Genomic DNA, 23,436 nt, shown 5'->3' with positions numbered 1-23,436 from the left:
CCTTACTGTGCCTCTGTCTTTGGATGGAGAAACTTGCTGAGCATAGACGGACCCACACTGGCAAAGGCTAAGTCCAGCAGTGATGGTTATAGCACCTCTGTGGTAACAAATTTAAGAAGGGGAAAAAACTGCTGGGTAAGAGCAGCTGGAGCGAGGAGAGATAATACGTGAGATCCACAATTCAGCACATTGTGTCCTTAATGAACACATCTCTTCTCATTCAGGTCATAGGCTGACTCTAAACAAAAAACATCTAGGGGGGGAATAGTAGGAATCTTGACAGATGTGGCTATGAGAAGCGGGTGTCAGTGGTTCATAGCTGCATGAAAGGTGCACGAGACTGGTAGTTCCTTGGTGAAAAAACCCAAAAAAACACCACCGCTGGACTAGACAGACTAATCACCAGAGCACAGGTGGACTTTGTGCCATTGGTCCGCCAGTGGGAAGGGTGACAGATGTGGATGTGAGAAGCAGGTGCCAGAGACACCACAGGCATACATAGTACAAGGCTGGCTCAGCGCTGGCTACACCCGAGCTGGAGAAGAAGTACAAAGACATTGGAACGATTGGAAGTCTTCTAGTCTCTCTAGGAGCCTTTCAGCTTGTTTGTAACTCAAGTATGAGGGGATGGCCCGAAGACTAACTGCAAAGGAAAATGCTGCATGCCTGACCACTGGGACTTTGTCACTGGAACAAAGTGATTTCTAGAGGAATAGCTTCACCTCAGTACACAATGAAGTTGCTCACCAGGATCAAGTTGGTGAGTACAGGCGAGAACTGTGAACAGAGGACTAATGTGGAAAGGCTCCCACAGTTCCGTAAGCACTACAACTCTCTGGAGCACACTGGGGAAGGAAAATTCAGGAAGCAGATGAGGCCCATGAACAATGAACAGACAGTGGGCAGGGACAGCCATAGGACGAAAGCGCTAACACTGCCAGGAGCTGTGCCAACAGGGGCTCTTTGTAGCTGCGTAGCTGTGCATGAAGGAGGCACAGAAGGAGGTATGGTCAGGAAGAATTCAGTCTGTATTTGGTTTGCGTGACGAGGCTTTGGTAGTTGGGAGCTACAGTGCTGGCTTCTGTAAGAACCTGCTAGAAGCTTCCCCCATGTCCAACAGAGCCAATGCCAGCCGGCTCGAAGATGGACCCACTGCTGGCCAAGGCTGAGCCTGTCAGCAACTGTGGTAGCACCACTGTGATACCATATTTAAGAAGGGGGAAAAAACTGCTGAGCAACACCAACAAGAGAAGAGTGGGAAGGTGGTGACTGAATTCTTTATTTCTGATTACCCTCCTCTGATTTGATTGGTAATAAATTGATTTCCCCACGTGGAGACTATTTTGCCCGCGACAGCAATGGGTGCGTGATCTCCCCCTGTCCTTATCTCCACCCACGAGCCTTTCATTGCATTTTCTCTCCCCTGCCCAGCGAGCAGGGCAGTGACTGGGTGGCTCTGGTGGGCACCTGGCCCCAGCCGGGCTCAGCCCAGCGCAGACTCCAAGGCCCCGGGCTGGGGCAGAGGGCCTGGGGAACCAACCGCAGGCAGCTTCCCGAGGGAGGCAAAATCAGGCACAGAGCGGTCCCCACGCCCTGGGGACAGTCATCCATGTCCCAGGCCCGGGCGTGTGGCCTCCCGGACAGCAGAAAACGCCCTGCGGAATGGCTGCCAGCGCCGGGCAGCTGCACCGCTAACTAACGGCCGCCGCCACCGCGCGGCACCGGGCGGCCGCCTCAGCCCAGGGCCGAGCAGAGGTGGGGCGGGGCGGCCCTGCCACGGCGGGAGCCGCCACTGCCAAAAGAGGAGCTGGGCGGCCGGGTTGGGCGGCGGAGCCACGGCCTCGCTGAGGGCTGCTGGAGGGAGATGGCCGCGGCCCGCCTCGCCGTCCCCGGCGCATAGGGGCGCACAGGGGCGCTGCGGGGCTCCTGGCGGGCGGGCGGGCGGACGGACGAGCGCGCGGGCGCGCAGCGGCGGACTCCATTTCCCGGGGCGCAGCGCGGGCGGCCGGGGTGGCGCAGGCGCAGGTCGGGCTCAGCGCTGGGCCGGCGGCGGGCGCGGGCGGCCGGGGCCATGAGGCGGCGGTGCGCGGTGCAGCGGAAGGTGCCGTGTCTGTTCGTGACCGAAGTGAAGGAGGAGCCGTCGGCCAAGCGGGAGCGCCAGGTGGCCGTGGCGGGACGGAGCCGGGCGGGAGGCAGCCGGGGCCGAGTCCGGTACCGGGTGCAGTGCCGGGCCTGTCCCGGGCCCAGCAGGAGTCGCTGGGCCGCGGGTAGCGGCGCCGCACGGCGGGTGGGAGCCGCGGAGAGAGGCAGCAGCAGGGACCGCGTCAGCCCCGCTGCGCTGAGGGGGACAGTCCAGTAGCGAGAGTTTTCGCCTGGGACCTTGAGCGCCATGCAGGGGACAGGTTTGCATAGGGTTCCCCCCTTCAGTGGGGGAAAGAAAGGTCGTTTAGGTGCCGTTTCAGCTCTCTCCTGCTCTTTTCCTGGCAAGTGCATCCAGGTGTTCATCCTGCTGTTGGGTTTAGTTTTTCAAAGTGTCGGGAACAGCCATGGCAAGGAAGGAGGCCACTCCAACGGGACCGCACGGGGATCTTGTGTAAAACCGTCCTGGTCTGTGAGCCTTGGGGGGAGGGGGGGAAAAGCTTCTATCTTTTCTTTGTTTTTCCTCCTTTTTGTGATGAAAGGTCTATCAGGCATATGACAGAAGAATTGATTTGAGGCTGTGAGATGTGGAGTACGGACAAAGGTGAAAGTAATGGAGCCCAATCTGAGTTATTTCTTCCCGAGAAGGCAGTGTTGGGGCAGGTTGGGGTGGCATTTCCCTGTCTAGTTGTAGACCTCCAACTTGTGTTCCCCGATTTTAGTAGCAGTACCTCCTGCTGCCTGTCGGCTGCATGGTGAACTTGAATCCACCTGGGTGACTTTCTCCCATTGGTGTTTGGCTTCTGGATGGAAGAGCTGAAATGAGTGCCAGAATGCCATTAGCTTAATTGCCTAACTCTCAGTTGAACAATTGTCCTCCTAGAAGTTTAGAGTAGTTGTGACAGGATATTTGTTTCAAACCCCAGATCACTTATTTCTTTGCTCTTTTTAAGCAGAAAAGCGTTTAGTAGACAGCAATGATACTGAGTATTTAACACCAGGATGCTTTTGCCACCTTGCATTCCACTGGTCTGTATATTGCACTGACATGGTGCTGTTGACTTTCTGCTCCAATCTGCAAACTTGGAGCAGCTAATGATAATAAATTTTTATTGCCGTTGTAATACATAAAGGCACATCTCAAAATGTTGCAGCTTGGACTGGAACCCTTCGAATTGATATGCACTATGTAAAGTGGAAAAGCATCTCTAAATACTAATCGAGAATGGTAAAGGAAGAGAGAGTTTGCAAATACATTGCCTTTGTTCTTTTGTCTCAGAGTGTTTTCGAGCTTTCATGTCTTGAAGAAGCAACGGTGTATTTAGATAGTATTAGAAATCATCAGTATAATGTTTACAGAGTCCAGCTATAAGAAGCAAGAATCCATCTGAGAACAAGGCAGTAACATAGCTGTGATGAGGTTTTAAAATGCCTGTCTTTTTTTCAGCCATTTGAAGTTTTGGCAACTGAGACTATAACTGGAAAGGCATTAGAGGCAGATATATACAATGCAATTCCTACTGAAAAGGTGGATGGAACCTGCTGTTTTGTAACTAGCTATAAAGGTAATAAGGAAGATTCATATGCCTATTTCTCATGCTGACTAGAAGCCTTATTTTGCATAGTTTTCCCTTTTATTGTATGATTTTTTTGGATTGCAGCTGTTTGAAAATCTCTTATTAGTTAATCTTCCTTGCGAAGTAGAATTTTTATAATAAAGGGTGTCTTAATGTCCTTGAGAAGGATTAAAAAAAGTGTGGAAGTTGGGAGAAAATGAGAAGACCTTGGTTCATTGCATCACTGGGGTTCTTGCCTTTACCTGAAATTTTAAGGTAACTTTGTAGGGGTTGTAATTGTAAGGATTCACCCAAGAAAGGGCAGTGCTCAGCAGGGTTCAAACTTAACTGTCTTACCTTTCAGGGAAGCACTTTCATAGCAAGCTAGAAGGCTCAGCTTGTAAGAACTAACAGGACTCTCTGCTAGTCCACTTTTCGAACTGGGCAACTGCAGACCAAAGCTGCTGTTACATCCATGGGGGACACAGAGATGGGAGATAAGAAGGAAACGTCCCAGTGAAGCATAGACTGCAGACTAAAGGTTTGGCCATTCATCTGAGTGACACAAGATAGAGGTTCTAATATCTGCTTCCAAGACAGCTGTAAAATGTTTTAATTGTCCTGAGGGTATCTTATGAATGTTCTATCGCCTGAGTCCTTCTATGAATTTGGACCTCGGATGATTATCATTCAGCTCATGCAGATGCTTCGTGAGCAAGCAATCAATCAATCAGAGAGACAAATAGGTCACACTCCTGTAGTCTCTACTGTGCTTTGTCCAATGCTACAGACCAAAACCCACTGCCTGTGCCTCCTCACTTTAAAGGCAGGTACATATTTTGCTTTCGTATCAGTAATATTGTAAACAATTAGAAATCACGTTAGTTATACAGGCAAAATTACATGTCTGCAAACAAATGAAACTATTAACTGCTCTTTCAGACTACTTGGCGTTGCTGTAGAATCTTGCGGGTTTTGGTTTGGGAAGTTTTAAGAGCAATTTTACATTTTCCTAGGTGAGGAGAGACATGCCACTTTTACTAAAAAGACTAAATTGTAAAAAATTCTATCAGTCACCTGAGTGTTTGTTTTAAACTTTGAGAATGTTTTTGCATGTGGATTTCTTTTTCTCCAAGTTGGTACATTATAAGTCCTGAAGTATATTTGTCTATGGAAAATTGTTTCTTAGTTTCAGTTACACTTTCAGGAAAGGCTCTCTTAGTCTGAGACGTGGATTAAATATTACATAAGCTTAAGTATCATTTAATGCATCAGGCAAACCATACATCATTTCTGAAATACACACTAATATGAAATATGGACTTTCTTTTAGTACTTTAAAGATAATTTGGAATCTTGCAGCATTTCCATCAGGCTCACAGGATCTTCCAAATGAGGCGATTCTTCCATGGACATCCTTGACTTGAACAAAGTGAATGTTTCTGTGTTGAAAATCTTCCCAAAGGCATCAATTGCTTTTACATTACACAAATTTGTAATCCAGTCTCCATTTTTATCTCTGCTTTTGAAAGCACTAGATGAAAGGCAATATCATGTTTTTGTGCTAGACAGCTGATTTTGCATCAGAATATGCTAATGAATAACTGTTTTCTGTAAAATTTGGTTAAAAATCATTGTTATTAATACTCTGATTTTTCTGTTAATTCCATCTTAATTCCATTAATTCAAATTATTAATTGCACAATGATGCTAAAGTTCTCAGTTTATGCACAACATGTAAATATTACCATAGTTTTCTGTTTGGGTCCAAAATCTCCTATTTGTGTCAAGCTGATTCTTTGGTTTGGAGCTTTTCCAACCATATGGCTTAGGTACTGCTGAAAAAAAAAGGTATCGAAAATGGTGACAAAAATGCTGACCACCTTAATCAACGCAAACATTCAAAGAAGAAAGACAAAACCCACAGCTGTTCATTCCTGAGATGAAGCAATGATGTTGGGATTCATTTCACTTAACTTTATTCATCCAAAAGTAGGGGAAACTCAGTCTGAAGGAGGTTCCTTTTATTGGAAATTAAGACAGGGAATCACCTGAAGATGGAGTTTAACCCAGTTTAAGAGAGATGACTGAAACAGGCAAGATGAAATCATGTTCTTAATTTATGTGTATATAAATTATTGCCACTTAATTTCTTGATGAAGTGAAAGATGAAAAGCACAATGATCCAGCGAAACCATGAAAATGGAAAGTAGAAAGGCAAATAAAGCCGAAATGATGGACTAGATTGTGTGTAGCTGTATTAGCAAGTTAATAATGAAGGGTAATCTGAAACAGACTGCCAGACAGAAAGATACCGGACTCAGAATCCCACATGTAGGCTGCTTGTCAAATTTATGACATAGTGTGTGCTGTCAAGCAGACAGCAGATTCTTTCAAAGACAGAAAAAAGATAACTGAAAATATGCTTCCTGCATGAATGGCACGAAGAATGTTCATGAATATTCTGTCTGACAAATTGTAAAGCTTTATAAAGCTTTAGATTTCTGTCTATGGATACTGCTGCAATCTACTGCTGAAATTTAGGCTGGATAAAATTTACTCTTGGCCATACTTGGGAATAAATATCTTAATATTCACCTGCAGGGACAAAATCCAAAGCAATACGATACAGACAGGCATATTTGAGGCATTTCAAGAATGCTACGTAAGCAGGAACCCACCTGTAGATCCATTGAACTTTGGTTCTCAGAGGACAGTGGCAGTACAGTAGACTACGTATGCTCATCTTCGAGGTTCTGTGGAATTGAACTAAGTCTTTCTTCCAGTTTCCCTCACAAGCAGGAACCCAGCTGTAGATTCACTGAAGTTTGGTTCTTGTGGGACAGTGACAGCGTGGTAGTCTACATATGCTGATCTTTGAGGTTCTGTAGAACTGAAATAAGTCTGTCTTTCAGTTTCCCTCACAAGCAGGAACCCACCTGTAGCTCCATTGAACTTTGGTTCTTGGGGGATGATGACAGTACGGTAGTCTACATATGCTGATCTTTGAGGTTCTGTGGAATCACGGAATCACAGAATGGTTAGAGTTGGAAGGGACCTTAGAAATCATCGAGTTCCAACCCCCCTGCCGTGGGCAGGGACACCTCCACTAGACCAGGTTGCTCAAAGCCCCATCCAACCTGGCCTTAAACAAGGGCAGGGGCATCCACAGCTTCCCTGGGCAACCTGTTCCAGTGCCTCATCACCCTCACAGTAAAGAATTTCTTCCTAATATCTAATCTAAATCTCCCCTCTTCCAAGTTAAAACCATTACCCCTTGTCCTGTCACTACACTTCCTGACAAAGAGTCCCTCTTTTAGAATTGAACTAAGTCTTTCTTCCATTTTCCCTCATGAGCAGGAACCCACCTGGAGATCCACTGAACTTTGGTTCTTGGGGGACGGTGACAGCACGGTAGACTACATATGCTGATCTTTGAGGTTCTGAGGATTTGAAATAAGTCTTCTATTTTCTCTCACAAGCAGGAACCCACCTGTAGATCCATTGAACTTTGGTTCTTGGGGGACGATGACAGTACGGTAGACTACATATGCTGATCTTTGAGGTTCTGAAGAATTGAACTAAGTCTTTCTTCCAGTTTCCCTTATAAGCAGGAACCCACCTGGAGATCCACTGAACTTTGGTTCTTGGGGGACGATGACAGTACGGTAGACTACATATGCTGATCTTTGAGGTTCTGAAGAATTGAACTAAGTCTTTCTTCCAGTTTCCCTTATAAGCAGGAACCCACCTGGAGATCCACTGAACTTTGGTTCTTGGGGGACGATGACAGTACGGTAGACTATATATGCTGATCTTTGAGGTTCTGAGGAATTGAAATAAGTCTTCTAGTTTCCCTCACGAGCGGGAACCCACCTGGAGATCCATTGAACTTTGGTTCTTGGGTGATGCTGCCAGTACGGTAGACTACATATGCTGATCTTTGAGGTTCCGAGGATTTGAAATAAGTCTTCTATTTTCTCTCACAAGCAGGAACCCACCTGTAGATCCATTGAACTTTGGTTCTTGGGGGACGATGACAGTACGGTAGACTATATATGCTGATCTTTGAGGTTCTGAGGAATTGAAATAAGTCTTCTAGTTTCCCTCACGAGCAGGAACCCACCTGTAGATCCATTGAACTTTGGTTCTTGGGTGATGCTGCCAGTACGGTAGACTACATATGCTGATCTTTGAGGTTCTGACAAACAGAAATAAGTCTTTCTTCTAGTTCACCTCAGATAGGGAGTAGAAGAAGCAGTTTCATCATCCTTACATTTGTAAGGTAAGGATGACCCCTTTGTTGGTCACTTGGTTTCAATTTTGGGTCTGAAGTGTGTATTCCTAAAAGTGAAAACACCAAACCCAGACAATAATGTTGTGCTATTGCTCAAAACTTGGCGTATTGCAGGAGACTGGAGGCTGGAAGACAAGATTTGAAAAGGTGCTGTGTGGATAGTCCAATCCAAATATGGGTTGTCCATATTTCACACCAAGAACAGGAATTACTTAGGTAGTGCTAAATCATCTAGCAGTTTAGTAAATAAAAATGAATAAGCCAACTGTTCTCTCAAAGTACCTTTGCCTGTTACTGTATTAGGTGGATTTCTTAGCTCCTCAGAAGTAAGTACTGGAAGGACATTTTTGTGAATTTACTTGCACTCTAATGTATAAATTGTGGAGAAAATATATTTACTTACTGTTACTAGGTGGCAAAAAAGTCCATTTATAGTACGTGGTTTCGTATGATGGAAGGCACAACTGATCCTCACACAGCCTGAGGGATGTATTTCCCAGAAACAGGAGATGCTCCTGTACTTTTGCTGCAGGAGAAAACAGATGTTTTCAGATATGGTAAATATAACAATAAAAATGGGAGTAAATGGATTAGTACATGGTATACTGCTGTGAACATATGACGCAGAGAGCAGTTCTCTTAAGCTCCAGATACCTCTAAAGTTGTCTTGAGTTAGGTCAATGGAACTTTTGCGGTGCAAAACTGTTCCCAGATAAGAACAGAAGTAAAGCAGTCTACTTACTGTACTGCAGACTTTTTGTGAGATGCTGGGAAGAAAAAAAATGTAGTAGTCACTTAATTGACCTGTGGCTGAGTTTCCTTTCCTGCACAATGGGATAATCAGGTCAATCTCAAAAGAAGTCTGCTTTATAAGTGCAAATCTTGCACTAATAAAGAACATGGGTCTGTGGGAAAATAAGGAGTGAGGAACAAAAGCCAGAAAGATTCCCAACAAAAACTGGAAAACTAGAAATTTGGGAATGTGTAATCCTTGTGCAGACTAGTCTGACGTGGATTTCAGAATGAGAGAAAAAAAATGTTTTGCTCCAATTCCTATTGGAAACATCAACTTGGCAGAAGAAAGTCACTTTTGTTTTAGGCTAAAAAATATGTTTGAAGGGACTCGCTCCTTTCTACCTCTATTTGAGTATCTCTAAATCTGAAAAACAGGTATGAAATCTCCCCCCTCTCCATAATGAGCAAACAGTGTCACAGCCAAGAATTTTTTCACAGTGACAGAGTCTGCACCTGGAACCCTCATGAGGAAAATGACTTTGTGGCAAAGTCACACAAGATTCCCATACCCTAGTGGCTGCCTTAAATGTGAATGTCCTCTTTTAAAATGTTTTGGTTTCAATTAATGGGGAGATGATACACTAGTCCATGTATAACAGTATTACAGTGACAAATATCAACTCAGGTTTATATCCTGGATGTGAACTGCATCCCAGGTGAGAGCTGTAAATGCCAGTTTGCCAGTTCTTTCTTAATGAGTTTCTGTGTAATATTTTAAAGGAAAACAAACTCATGCTTGAAAATATTTAAATATTTGAGGGCAAGCTGCAGCTTCCAGACATGAACAGCCAGGTCTAGGAGCAGCATCTCAAAACCATGCCACTTTTGGACCGCAGTCAGTACAGCTGGGTCATCCCCCGAGACACACTAGGCTCTGGAGCCAAAGCCCATCTCCCAGGCATTAACACCTGAATCCCAGTGCTGGAATGGATGCAATAAAAAAGAGCCCTACACCCACCCCTAGATTTTCACCAGCTGGAATATAAATATTACTTTGAAGGACTTTGGTTTAAATAACTGATTTTGCAGAAATTCAGGTAGTTGCTGTGAGAAATTATAAACTTGGCCTATTTTGTCAGAATCAACCTATTGATTCAATAAGAAAGCTATTTGTGATCCTTATGTGCGATTTCTAACGTATGTGTTCCTTGAGTATCAGAGCCCAGTTCACAGGAGAAGTAGTCTGTAGTTTAGATGATCATTAGCTCTTCTCACCACTTCTGAAAATCTACATACGCAGCCGTGGCCCAGAGAGAGTGACATGTCACCTTCTAACTTCACATAACAAACCTCCCTTTCAACACGGATATATCAAGAAAATCAAGGATACAAACCACTCTAAAATCTTCAGCATTTACTTGGGCGTAGGGGGAATAAAAATGGAAATTGCGGTCATTCTCAGCTGCGGCCATTTTCACTTCTGGTGCTTCTCCTCCACTCTCTTAATTGTGGCAGAACATACATGAAAACATTAAAGCTATACACATTCGGGCAAATCATACTATTATCCTGAACACAGTAGTTTTCTTTCAAAACCCGGATTTTCAGAACCTTACCTCTGCTTCCGTTTTGAAACAAAACCCCAAACGGACAGTGAAATACATGGGAACAAAGGAGGTGGTACCTTCTCCAGGGTTGTTGAACCAAGGAAGGCAGTTGATAGCCGGTATGGAATGTTGCATTTTCACAGTTCCATGGTTGCCAACTGCTCCTCCAGCTCGTGACATCAGCGTGATGGTGCCATGGGACCTGTGTCAATTAAACATCTTCCTTTATCTCCATTGCTTCAGAGGAAAGAATGGAAAACCAGAGCTTTTCAGAGTCTCCCATTCTGCAGTTTCTTTAAAGTAAAATGCAACAAACCCATTTGGTGGGGTATAAATAATACCCAACTTTTTGCCGCAGGAACTGTGGTCTTGGAAACAAATCTTTGGTACTACAAAGACAAACCTTATTCTTTGACTATTTCTTCACCAAGACCCTTGTGCCCAGCGTGTTCCTTACTGTGCCTCTGTCATTGGATGGAGAAACTTGCAGCTCCCTGTCAGTACACTGTTAGCTGTAACTTCTCACATTGTTGGGGTTCACTGGTCTTTCTTGCTTCCATGATCTCCACTGCCACGTATAAAGCAGAAAGAAGAGCATAGACGGACCCACACTGGCAAAGGTTAAGTCCAGCAGTGATGGTTATAGCACCTCTGTGGTAACAAATTTAAGAAGGGGAAAAAACTGCTGGGTAAGAGCAGCCGGAGAGAGGAGAGAGAATATGTGAGATCTACAACTCTGCAGACACCAAGGTCAGTGAAGAAGGAGGGGTAGGAGGTGCTCCAGGCAGCAGAGCAGTTTCACCTGCGGGCCACGGTGAAGACCGTGGTGAGGCAGTCTTTCCCCCTGCAGCCCAATGGAGGTCCATGGTCGAACAGATAGCTACTTGCTGCTCATGGAGGACCCCATGCCAGAGCAGGTGGATGTCCCTGAATGCGCCTGTGACCACCTTGGAGAGCCTGTTCTGGAGCAGGCTCCTGGCAGAACCCGTGACCACGTGGAGAAAGGAGCCCACGCTGGAGCAGATTTGCTGGCAGGAGGTGTGACCTTGTGGAAAGGACCCCTTGTGGAGCAGTCTGTTCCTGAAGTAGGCCTCACATTGGAGAAGTTCATGGAGGACTGCCTCCCATGGGAGGGACCCCACGCAGGAGCAGGGGGAGAGCATGAGGAGCGGCGGAGACAGCCTGTGATGATGAACTGACCGCAACCTCCATTCCCTGTCACACTGTGCTGCTCGAGGGGAGGAGAGGAAGGAGAATCAGGAATGAAGTTGAGTCTGGGAAGAGGGGAGGGAAGGTGTTGTAACACTGAGCTTTTATTTCTGATTACCCTCCTCTGATTTGATTGGTAATAAATTGATTTCCCCACGTGGAGACTATTTTGCCCGCAACAGCAATGGGTGCGTGATCTCCCCCTGTCCTTATCTCCACCCACGAGTCTTTCATTGCATTTTCTCTCCCCTGCCCAGCGAGCAGGGCAGTGACTGGGTGGCTCTGGTGGGCACCTGGCCCCAGCCGGGCTCAGCCCAGCGCAGACTCCAAGGCCCCGGGCTGGGGCAGAGGGCCTGGGGAACCAACCGCAGGCAGCTTCCCGAGGGAGGCAAAATCAGGCACAGAGCGGTCCCCACGCCCTGGGGACAGTCATCCATGTCCCAGGCCCGGGCGTGTGGCCTCCCGGACAGCAGAAAACGCCCTGCGGAATGGCTGCCAGCGCCGGGCAGCTGCACCGCTAACTAACGGCCGCCGCCACCGCGCGGCACCGGACGGCCGCCTCAGCCCGGGGCCGAGCAGAGGTGGGGCGGGGCGGCCCTGCCACGGCGGGAGCCGCCACTGCCAAAAGAGGAGCTGGGCGGCCGGGTTGGGCGGCGGAGCCACGGCCTCGCTGAGGGCTGCTGGAGGGAGATGGCCGCGGCCCGCCTCGCCGTCCCCGGCGCATAGGGGCGCTGCGGGGCTCCTGGCGGGCGGGCGGGCGTACGGACGAGCGCGCGGGCGCGCAGCGGCGGACTTCATTTCCCGGGGCGCAGCGCGGGCGGCCGGGGTGGCGCAGGCGCAGGTCGGGCTCAGCGCTGGGCCGGCGGCGGGCGCGGGCGGCCGGGGCCATGAGGCGGCGGTGCGCGGTGCAGCGGAAGGTGCCGTGTCTGTTCGTGACCGAAGTGAAGGAGGAGCCGTCGGCCAAGCGGGAGCGCCAGGTGGCCGTGGCGGGACGGAGCCGGGCGGGAGGCAGCCGGGGCCGAGTCCGGTACCGGGTGCAGTGCCGGGCCTGTCCCGGGCCCAGCAGGAGTCGCTGGGCCGCGGGTAGCGGCGCCGCACGGCGGGTGGGAGCCGCGGAGAGAGGCAGCAGCAGGGACCGCGTCAGCCCCGCTGCGCTGAGGGGGACAGTCCAGTAGCGAGAGTTTTCGCCTGGGACCTTGAGCGCCATGCAGGGGACAGGTTTGCATAGGGTTCCCCCCTTCAGTGGGGGAAAGAAAGGTCGTTTAGGTGCCGTTTCAGCTCTCTCCTGCTCTTTTCCTGGCAAGTGCATCCAGGTGTTCATCCTGCTGTTGGGTTTAGTTTTTCAAAGTGTCGGGAACAGCCATGGCAAGGAAGGAGGCCACTCCAACGGGACCGCACGGGGATCTTGTGTAAAACCGTCCTGGTCTGTGAGCCTTGGGGGGAGGGGGGGAAAAGCTTTTATCTTTTCTATTTTTTTCCTCCTTTTTGTGATGAAAGGTCTATCAGGCATATGACAGAAGAATTGATTTGAGGCTGTAAGATGTGGAGTACGGACAAAGGTGAAAGTAATGGAGCCCAATCCGAGTTATTTCTTCCCGAGAAGGCAGTGTTGGGGCAGGTTGGGGTGGCATTTCCCTGTCTAGTTGTAGACCTCCAACTTGTGTTCCCCGATTTTAGTAGCAGTACCTCCTGCTGCCTGTCGGCTGCATGGTGAACTTGAATCCACCTGGGTGACTTTCTGCCATTGGTGTTTGACTTCTGGATGGAAGAGCTGAAATGAGTGTCACAATGACCGTAACTTAATTGTTCAGCTCCCGGTACCAGCACCATCTCGATAATGGTCATGTCTGGGTAATTCCCTCTGATGGTTCTGGCTCTGGTAATTTTCTGCTTAGTAGCCAATATGGAGCTCTGTTTTGGCTTTGTGCTGAAAACAGTGTTGATAATACAGGGGTGTTTTTGTGGTGTGGTGCTTAGTTGCTAGCTGGGCTTAAGTGGCAATGGTCCCTAAGTTATTGTTCCTTCATATACAGTGGGGGATTAGATCTGGAACTAGTATACGCTGTCTTTATTTCAGAGTGCAGGCAAGGATAATACAGGGGGTTATGACTGCTAGTGAAGAAGAGGGGTAGTGGTGGGAAAACCAACAGGTATGTTTTCTCGCTACCCTGAAAATTTTCTGTTTCATGTAATCTTCATAAAATCTTCATATATGCTCTATGATATGGTTACAAATCTGATTACTAAAATGTAAAACAGACATGTAATGTAACGAGAGCATGTAGAAGGTTCTCATTTCATGAATTCCAAATTCTGTTTCGAGACTTTTGCAAGACAGGACTTTGTGTTTCATTAGCAGAGACAGTGACCAGCTTACAAGTTGCAAGTTGACTGGGGAGAGAGGAGGGAGGGTGATGATTATACATGAAATTATTTGAATCCAAACACAACTGATGACATGTTTGCAGTGAAACTGTTACAGAAGTCCTGCTAGAAATTTGAACTAGTTGTGACTGGATATTTGTTTCAAACCCCAGATCACTTATTTCTTTGCTCCTTTTAAGCAGAAAAGCGTTTAGTAGACAGCGATGATACTGAGTATTTAACACCAGGATGCTTTTGCCACCTTGCATTCCACTAGTCTGTATATTGCACTGACATGGTGCTGTTGACTCTCTGTTCCAATCTGCAAACTTGGAGCAGCTAGTCATAATGAATTTTTATTGTCGTTGTAATACAGAAAGGCACATCTCAAAACTTTGACACTTCAGACTGGAACTCTTCTAGTTGATATACACTATGTAGAGTGGAAGGCAATGTCATTTCTAAGTACTAATCAAGAATGGAAAAGGAGGAGAGTTTGCAAATAGATTGCCTTTATTCTTTTGTCTTAGAGCGTCTTCCAAACTGTCATGTCTTGAAGAAGCAGTGGTGTATTTAGGTAATATTAGAAATCAGCAATATAATGTGTGATACTGGATTTACAGAGTCCAGTTGTAAGGAGCAAGAAGCCATCTGAGAACAAGGCAGTAGCATAGCCGTGACGAGGGTTTAAAATGCCTGTCTTCTTTACAGCCATTTAAAGTTTTGGCAACTGAGACTATAACTGGAAAGGCGTTAGAGGCAGATATATACAATGCAATTCCTACTGAAAAGGTGGACGGAACCTGCTGTTATGTAACTACCTATAAAGGTAATAAGGAAGATTCATATGCCATTTTTTCATGCTGATTAGTAGCCTTGTTTTACATAGTTTTCACTTTTATTGTATGATTTGTTAGATTACAGCTGTTGTGAATTCAACTCTCATTAAACATCTTGACCACAAAGTAAGTTACCATAACTACAGGGGGTGCTTATAAAGTTGTTACAGATTTTACTCTGTAAAATACGTGAAGAATGGTTTAAGTGAACATGGCAATCAAGGAACTATTCCAGTTTTAATCATTCTTATTAGTAAGGCTTCCTTGCACACCAGAATCTATATAATAAAGGATGTCTAATTTCCTTGAGAAGGATTAAAAGAAATGGGAAGGTTAGGAGGAAATGAGAAGGCTGTGCTTCATTGCATCGCTGTGGTTCTTTCCTTTACCTGAAATTGTAAAGAAACTTTGTATTAAACTAGGCAAGATTCTACGAATAGATTTTTAGATTCATATACAGTAATACATTTGTGAATTTAAATATTGTCTTTGGATATAAAATTTCTCCAATGGCAAATGATAATTCATATCTTACCTTTTGTATAGTGAATGTCAGTACTCTGCAGGGTATGGTTACCTCAGTAAACTGCTGGTTTTATCCTTCTGGAAACTCTAGGGCAACCCTATCTATGGGCCAGGCTGGATCGAAAACCCAACAAACAAGCTGAAAAAAGGTTTAAACGATTCTTGTATTCATTGGAAGACTGCAAAGGTTAGTGAAGATTTTTTGCCTTCCTTTTAGCAATCTAAGTTATGCAGTTGAAAAACACCTCTGGTCTACTACAGGAAATGTCAGTGATGCTGCTCCAGTTTTTTTTATGTCACTCTTAAGTTTACTTTGAGGGAGCTTTAAATGAGAATCAGTGGGGGAAAGGAATACCAGCAGGGTTGCAGGAGGTAATCTAAGGGTTGGCATGTCATGGACAAAGGGTGTCAATGCTAGTGGGAACATTTACGCTGTTCCTGGGAACACAAAAGGCTCAGGAGAGTATCTGAAATGCACCAACACACACAGTATAAGAAACAAACAGGATGAACTGGAAGTGTGGGTCAGCTCCCAGTACTATGATGTCATCGGTATTAGTGAGACTTGGTGGAATGAGTCCCATGATTGGAGTGTTGTGTTGGAAAACTACAGGCTGTTTAGGAGGGATAGGCATGGCAGGTGAGGTGGAGGTGTTGCACTGTATGTAAGGGGGAGGTTTGACTCTCTACAGTCCTTCCAGTTAGCGATGACGTGTTTGAGGATTAGGGGAATGGAAAACAAAGGAGATGTTCCAGTGAATGTCTACTACCGATTGCTCAGCCAAGATGTAAGCACTGGTGAGTTATTTTGTAGGCAATTAGGGAGAAATTTCTGGATCAGTAGCCCTTGTCCTTATGGGAGATTTCAACTTCTTAGACATCAACTGGGAATATCATACTGCTGTGACAAGCAGGTCTTGGAAATTCTTGAATTTTGTAGGAGATAACTTCTTGTCACAGGTACTCAATGAATTAACTAGGAAAGATGCCCTCCTAGACTTGCTGGATTTCAGCTGGATAGAGAAGGACTCATGGGGGACGTGATGATAGGTGGCTGCCTTGGCCACAGTGATCACAAAATAGTCGAGTTTAAAATTTTCAGTGTAATAAGAAAAAGGGACAGCAGAGTTGTTGCCCTGGACTTCAGGAGAGCAAACTTGAAGCTATGCAGGGAGCTATTTAGCAGAGTATCCTGGGAATCTGCTTTTGAGGGCTTAACAGTCCATGAATGCTGGGCAGTCTTTAAGAACCACCTTTTGGAAGCACAGGAGCAGGCAATTCCACTGTATCCTAAGTCAAGCAAGCAGGGCAGAAGACCAGCTTGGCTAAACAGGGGACTCCTCATGGAACTCAAGAGGAAAAAGAAATTGTATGATCTCTGGAATCAAGGTCAGGCTTCACAGGAAGATTACAGAGCCGTGGTATGTATGTGGAGGGAGAAGACATGAAAGGCCAAAGCTCGATTAGAGTTGAAACTGGCTAGTGTTGTTCCAGACAACAAGAAGGGCTTTTAAAAGTATGTTAATAGCAAGAGGAGGTCTAAAGAAAACAGTGGAATGACACTTGTTGGAGATGGTCGTCTGCCTAATAGGGATGAAGAAAAAGCAGAGGTATTCAATGCTTTTTTTGCCTCAGCCTTTAATAATACTGATAGACCTTGGGCTGCCTGGTCTCCTGAGTCAGAGGACCACGAGTGTGCGAACAGTGGCTTTCCGTTTGTGGATGCTGAAATTGTAAGGGGGCAGCTGTATCAGCTGAATGCTTACAAGTCCCTGGGGCCTGATGGGATTCATCCCAGAGTTACTGAAGGAGCTTGCGGATGTTACGGCAGGACCCCTCTGGATCATCTTCTAAAGGTCTGGGGAGGTCCATGCTGACTGGAAGCTCGCCAGTATTATTCCAATCCACGAAAAGGGCGTGAGGGAAGACCCAGGGAACTACAGACCTGTTAGTCTAACCTCAGTTCCTGGAAAAATTATGGAGAAGATTATACTGGGTACTATTGAAAGGTATTTGAAGAATAATACAATCATCAGGCACAGTCAACAAAGGTTCACAAAGGGAAGGTCCTGTTTAACTAATTTGATATCCTCATATGATAAGGTTATCTGCCTAGGGGATGAAGGGAAGGGGGTGGATGTAGTACTTCTGGATTTTAGTAAGGCTTTTGATATTGTCCCTCACACTATCCTTCTGGATAAGTTGTCCAGCTGTGGGATGAGCGGCTTCACGGTGCACTGAGTGAAGAACTGGCTGAAGGGCAAAGCCCAAAGGGTTGTAGTGAATGGGGCTACATCTAGCTGGTGACCAGTCACCAGTGGTGTTACTCAGGGTTCCGTTCTAGGGCCAGTTTAGTTCAATGTATTTATCAACAATCTGGATGCAGGAGTTGAGTGCACCATTAGCAAGTTTGCTGATGATACCAAACTGGGAGGTGCTGTTGACTCTCTTGAGGGACAAGATGCCTTGCAGAAGGATCTAGGTAGACTGGAACATTGGGCTATAATTAATGGGATGAAATTCAAGAAGTCAAAATGCCGAATTCTGCACCTAGGATGGAGTAATGCCAGGCACAAGTATAAATTGGGAGAGGAGTGGCTGGAGAGCAGCCCTGCAGAAAGGGATCAGTGGGTGCTGGTCAATAGCAGGCTCAATATGAGCCAGCAGAGTGCCCTGGCAGCCCCAGAGGGCAAACCGCATCCTGGGTTTATCAAACACAATATAACCAGCCAGTCAAGAGAGTTGGATTATTCCACTGTATTCAGCGTTGGTGTGACCTCACCTTGAATATTGTGTGCAGTTCTGGGCCCCAAAGTTTAAGAAGGATGTGAAGGTCCTTGACAACAAAGCTGGTGAAAGGGTGGGAAGGAATGCCCTATGCGGAGCAGCTAAGGACATTGGGCTTGTCTAGTTTGGAGAAAAGGAGGCTGAGGGGCGACCTCATTGATCTCTACAGCTTCCTGAGGAGGGGAAGTGGAAAGGGAGGTGCTGAGCTCTTCTCCCTTGGATCCAGTGATAGGATGTGTGGGAATGGTTCAAATCTGCGCCAGGGGAGGTTTAGACTGGACCTTAGGAAGCATTTCTTTACCGAGAGGAAGGTCAAACACTGGAACGGGCTTCCTAGAAGGTGGTCAATGCCCCAAGCCCGTGACTGTTCAAGAGGCATTTGGGTATGCTTTAACTTGGTCAGTGTTGAAGTGGTCAGGCAGTTGAACTAGATGATCGTTGTAGGTCCCTTCCAGCTGAAAAGAGTCTATTCTAAGCTATTCTACTTCTCTTGCTCTAGTTTAAATATAATATTGGCTATTTAGATAGCTATTTTTTAATCCTTTAGTGTTGAACTTTAAAACTACTTAAAGGGTACTATGCTTCTTTAAACCTTCCTAATTGTAGACTGCTTGAGTGTGCCAGATGTTGGTGCTTATACAAAGGAACTGGGGCTACTGTCTGTAAAACAAGGTTTAGATCAATGGTATTTAAATACTTGCATTGAAAGATGATCAAAATGTAAAATTGGCTAATAGTTTGCCAAAAACTAAATGTCGCATTTAATATGTCTAGAATTTGTCTGGAATGTTGAAGAGGATTTCAAGCCTGTTCCAGATACCTGGATTCCAGCAAGGGACATAGAGTTCTCTAACGGCAATCCTTTGCCTGATGAAAATGGACATATGCCAGGTACCTATGATGCAGCACAGGTAAAATGCGGGGGGAGAAAATCCATATTTAAAGTGGATTAGAACTAGTTCCAGAGTTAATAGTAGTTGGCATATTCAGAAAACAATTGGAATGTCATTCATTCAGTATCCAAAAAGGCTTTGTTCTTCTGACACATTGAAAATAATTGCAGTTTGCTGGGCAGACTTACAGCTGAAGGCAGAGTTGTCATGTTTGCATTGTCACACATTCCTCTGACATTTCTCTGAGATATGATATAGTTTTTCTTGTTAGTCTTTGTAGTTAACTGTGGGGTTGGTTGTTTTTTTTAATGCATGTACAGATCTAGTATGCATTTGATAACTTCAGATATTTCCTTTGGTAAAACGTTGTGTTTTCTCCTAGGTTGGGTGCCTGTGGAGAAGAACAGTAAGCAGTATTGCTGGCACTCCTCTGTTGTAAATTATGAGGCTGAAATAGCGCTGGTATTAAAACACCACACTGAGCCAGGGCTTCTGGAAATCAGCCCGGTGCCGTTATCAGAAATTTTAGAACAAACATTGGAGCTTATTGGGACTAACATTAATGCAAATCCATATGGTAAGTTTGTGTGGTCTGATCTTAAATATTTTTTTATTTGGTGTTATTTTTGAGTGAAAACTATGCATTTTCTTTGTATAAGTTTTTTGAAAAAAAAGTTCTAAGGTAGCAATGTAACATTTTTAGAAAGGAAGCGGCTAGCTCAAAGGACGCGCGCCCCGAAATACTCACCTCAGAAAGCTGAGCTGTCATGAGACTATTTATGTCTATTAAACCTCTTTCCACTTGCATGTTCTTTAGGAGTTACTATAAAAATGCTTTCTTTAGTCCTTCAAAAAATATTCTGACTAGAAAAGTTGTTTTAAATATTACTATTAAAATATTTTTTAGGATTGTTTGTTTGTGCCTTTTCTTGACTTTTTTTACTTGCTCTTCTGGTGCTGTTTAGTCCATTAAAGTAGAAAATTTTACTCAGCCTTTTTTTTTTTTTTTTTTGAGTCCCTAGAGTTAGTCATACGTTGCAGTATTTAAATTATGAAATACTGTAATTTTTTTTAGGAAATGTAATTTAAACTAAATTTTGGTTTTGGCTTCTCCCTTTAAAAGCCTTATAACAGAAAACTAGTTAGGTATGAACACAAGGGAGTTCTAACTTGTGAGCTTTGCTGGGATAACTTGCAACGATGAATAGGAAAAATAGTAGTACTTGGTCTAAGCGTTTTCTCAGAATCTAAAGGAACTGCAACAAAAAAATCCTAGTAGCTGTATTCTTAGATGAAGATTGATGTTGAACAGTCAGTGAGGAGGCAATGGATTTAACACCCTGGCTTAAGTATTAATCCATTTTCGTAAGAAAACATACCAGACTTTCAGGAAATAAGATGTCTGTGCTATGTGTCATGATGTGAAGCATTGAGCTAGTAGCTTTATGGTTACTGAGGAGGTGACCACAAGAACAAAGCAGACAACTGTATAAATCTTTGTCATGGTTGTTTTATATTAATAAAAAGTTATATGAGAAGACAGCTATATTTGATACTTAAAAGTATATTTAACTATTCTCTTAAAGGCAGGACAATGTTGTAGTATCTAACAGAAGTCTACCTTTATAGAATGCTTTTAAGATAGCTATAACAACAAAACTGAGGAAAATTCTAAGTTATGGCACATAACTAGCAGGAAGATTTTTGTTTCTTTTAACATAGGATTAGGAAGCAAGAAGCAGCCTGTACATCTCCTCGTACCACATGGAGCATTTGAAATAAAGAATCCACCCGCTTTGAAACAAGATGACATAGTGTCTTGGTTTGAAGGCTGCAGTGAGGGTAAAGTTGAAGGAATTGTGTGGCACTGCCATGATGGGTGTTTAATCAAGGTAACTATATAGACGGACATGTGGACAGCACTATAATAATTCATAGTATGTGAAGTATTGTGATGTATTCACTTTTTGTCTTGTTTTTCAAACTCTTTAGTAGTAAATGTTCTTCTAGCAAATCAGGTGATGGTACAATTAGTCAAGCCAGTGAATCACTACAATGACAACATATTAATCTTTTTCATTATCTATCTACATTATGCTAATAACTTAAAATAATTGAGAACATAAAAAACCATTTTCTTACCATCTGTACAGGCAAGACATTTAAAGCTTAATTCTAATATTAAAAAAAATAATTCCTTGTAATGTTGATTTATAGAACAAGTATTGTTAATAAGAATGTGGGTTTTTTGTTAATTAGCAAATTTATGTTATTTCTGCTGCTGTGAAGAACATCTCAGTTCTGGTTTGCCTTTTGTGCTTCATTGTTACTCATGTTCAGGTAACTGATTACTGGTTATAAGTGCCCTAAAGCAGAGGGTCCTAGAATTAAAGCTCACAAACCCACACCCCCGAAGTTGGGAACTGTTGGGCTACTGTATCAAAATCTAAATTTAATCTTATTTCTTTTTATTTTAGCTCCATCGCCATCATCTTGGTTTACGCTGGCCGCTTGCTGAGACATACCTGAATTCTCAGCCTGTTGTAATTTCTTTTAATAGAACTAAATATGACCGTGACTTTGAACCAAAGAGTTTGTTTCACCATTTTTCAAACTTGGATGGGCAAAGGTTTGACAGACTCAAAGATATCAAGTTCGATGCTTGAAGTGTTTTTTCTCTCAAGTTAGTTGTTGTATGTGCTACATTCCTCTTACTTGTGTCTACCACAAAACTCTTTACAAATAACCGTCTAGCTTAGGCAGCAGCCTAGGTACTGTATGAGTTTAAGTTTTTCTTAAGTGACTAATTTTATATAATGAGAGTTCCAACATCCAGAGCAGAGATCTAGCTCTCAGCAGGCTGATTTTCAGTTCTGAAAAATCCTTAACTTTTGAACCCGTTTCTGGAAACTGTTATAATTGTTGTCTAACACTGGCTGGTCCTAATACTTAGCTAATGGATGCAATCAACTGTAAAAGTTCCATAGGTTGCACTTCTATAAATATAATTATATGACACTGTTATATGTAGGATTCAGTTTTAGGATCTAGTTGGTTTTTAACAGTAATGGAGATACTTCAGGTGGGACCACAATTAGTTCTGCAATTTGATAATTTTTTTTTTTAAAGCTGTAACAGTTTCTTTTGGGGAGGGAGGAGGCGGAACTTTTTACTGTATTATTTAACTCGTAGCTGCAGCATTATCCTATTACTTGAAAATCTAATTAAGCTACATCCTACAGGTAATTCCACTATTTTGGGACAAAAAGAGTAAATAATAGAAAGTATACTACTATTTTGGAGATTCTTAGTAATTAAAGAGAGATGCGACTTGGCTTAATACCCATTTTCAGACTGCATGTCAATTAGGAAACTTTATCGAGGGGATATAAATTAATTAAGATGGCATATAAATAATAAAGGTGAGAACGTGATCATTTGCGTTTGCTTTATTTTATCTGTGCTATAAAAGTATACATCCAGCTATATAAAATATACAAAATGAAAAATCATCTATAAAAATACCATTAGTTTGGCTGAAATACTATAACTTTGTTTTCAGTTCTTCTATGGTTTTCTAAAATTGAAGTAAAAAGAACAGACATCCAGCGCACTGACCCTGAGTCCATAGTTAAGAAGTATGATAGCATGAGACAGCAAGAACAAATTACGTATTCTCACAGATCTGGAATTTAGCATACTTAGCACATTTTTAAGAGTTTCTCAACTTCTAGGATAAGTCCAAGGTTTCAACTTCACCTCACACGTGTGTATTACCCAAATTACTGTTCTGAATGAAAATAAAATATTTCAAAGGAGTTGTGAGGTAAACTCATTTTTATTTTGACTGGTGTATATAAATACTGACCATAATCTGTTGACTAATCCAATTCTGCACTCTTAGGTATGTGCCAAACTATTGTAACTTTAATAGAATTGTATTATTCCACAATAAAAACAGACAAATAAATGAGTATTATGTGATTGTCCTGGAATTTATTTTCTGTATCAATACTGAGGATAGTAAACACTAACCTAATCAACAGAAACATTGCCTGGACTATCCACTTGAATGCCATACTCTTCAGAAAGCTGCTTTAATCTCTCTTCTAAGATAATATTTTTTTTTACTTCTTCATTGTAGTTGTACTTCAGATCCTCAATTTCTTCAAAAATGGAAGGGTCAAAGTTTTCTAATTCTCTTCTCAGCTTATTTGTTTTATCCTATTAAAAAAAATGGAGTACCACCTTTATCCAGAACTTGGGAAATACATGTTAACAACAGCTCTTTTTTTCCTTTTTCTTAAGAGGCTAAATGATGAGAGAATAAGCATGTTCTCTAGAGACACAAAAATCTACCCATGAACATCATGTTCACTAATGACAAAATAGGCTTCATAAACAATGTTTAGAAATTGACTTTGTCATAAAATATTAGTTTACATATCAAATAGGTCTTTCTAGCTAACGGTAATTGCTAACTGT

At 43.8% G+C, this 23,436-nt stretch overlaps 3 protein-coding genes and 1 long non-coding RNA gene across 4 annotated transcripts in view; 2 read left to right on the top strand and 2 right to left on the bottom strand.

Moving 5' to 3' along the window:
* The window catches only part of C2H12orf50 (chromosome 2 C12orf50 homolog), an 8,536-nt gene extending 8,107 nt beyond the window's left edge, over positions 1-429 (bottom strand). Inside the window, exon 1 of the mRNA XM_074167554.1 lies at positions 404-429. Within this exon, the coding sequence (XP_074023655.1) occupies positions 404-429 (26 nt within the window). The remainder of the gene's footprint in view (positions 1-403) is intronic.
* Positions 430-2,012: 1,583 nt separating this feature from the next.
* Positions 2,013-5,464, top strand: LOC141462613 (uncharacterized). The gene is made up of 3 exons (XR_012463207.1): positions 2,013-2,161; positions 3,587-3,704; positions 4,060-5,464. It is a non-coding gene; the product is annotated as an uncharacterized lncRNA (long non-coding RNA).
* Positions 5,465-12,377: 6,913 nt separating this feature from the next.
* RLIG1 (RNA 5'-phosphate and 3'-OH ligase 1) lies at positions 12,378-22,938 on the top strand. Its single transcript, XM_074144583.1, has 7 exons — positions 12,378-12,520; positions 14,619-14,736; positions 15,363-15,458; positions 18,833-18,949; positions 19,334-19,528; positions 20,674-20,843; positions 21,429-22,938. The coding sequence occupies exons 1-7, from the start codon at positions 12,431-12,433 to the stop codon at positions 21,615-21,617; spliced, it is 975 nt and encodes a 324-aa protein (XP_074000684.1). The 5' UTR covers positions 12,378-12,430; the 3' UTR covers positions 21,618-22,938.
* CEP290 (centrosomal protein 290) overlaps positions 22,398-23,436 on the bottom strand; it is a 53,455-nt gene continuing 52,416 nt past the window's right edge. Inside the window, exon 54 of the mRNA XM_074167547.1 lies at positions 22,398-23,175. Within this exon, the coding sequence (XP_074023648.1) occupies positions 22,987-23,175 (189 nt within the window). The 3' untranslated portion in view covers positions 22,398-22,986. The remainder of the gene's footprint in view (positions 23,176-23,436) is intronic.

This window comes from Numenius arquata, chromosome 2 (genome assembly GCF_964106895.1).
Source record: "Numenius arquata chromosome 2, bNumArq3.hap1.1, whole genome shotgun sequence".
Lineage (NCBI taxonomy): Eukaryota > Metazoa > Chordata > Aves > Charadriiformes > Scolopacidae > Numenius > Numenius arquata.
This window is presented reverse-complemented; position numbering and strand designations above follow the sequence as displayed.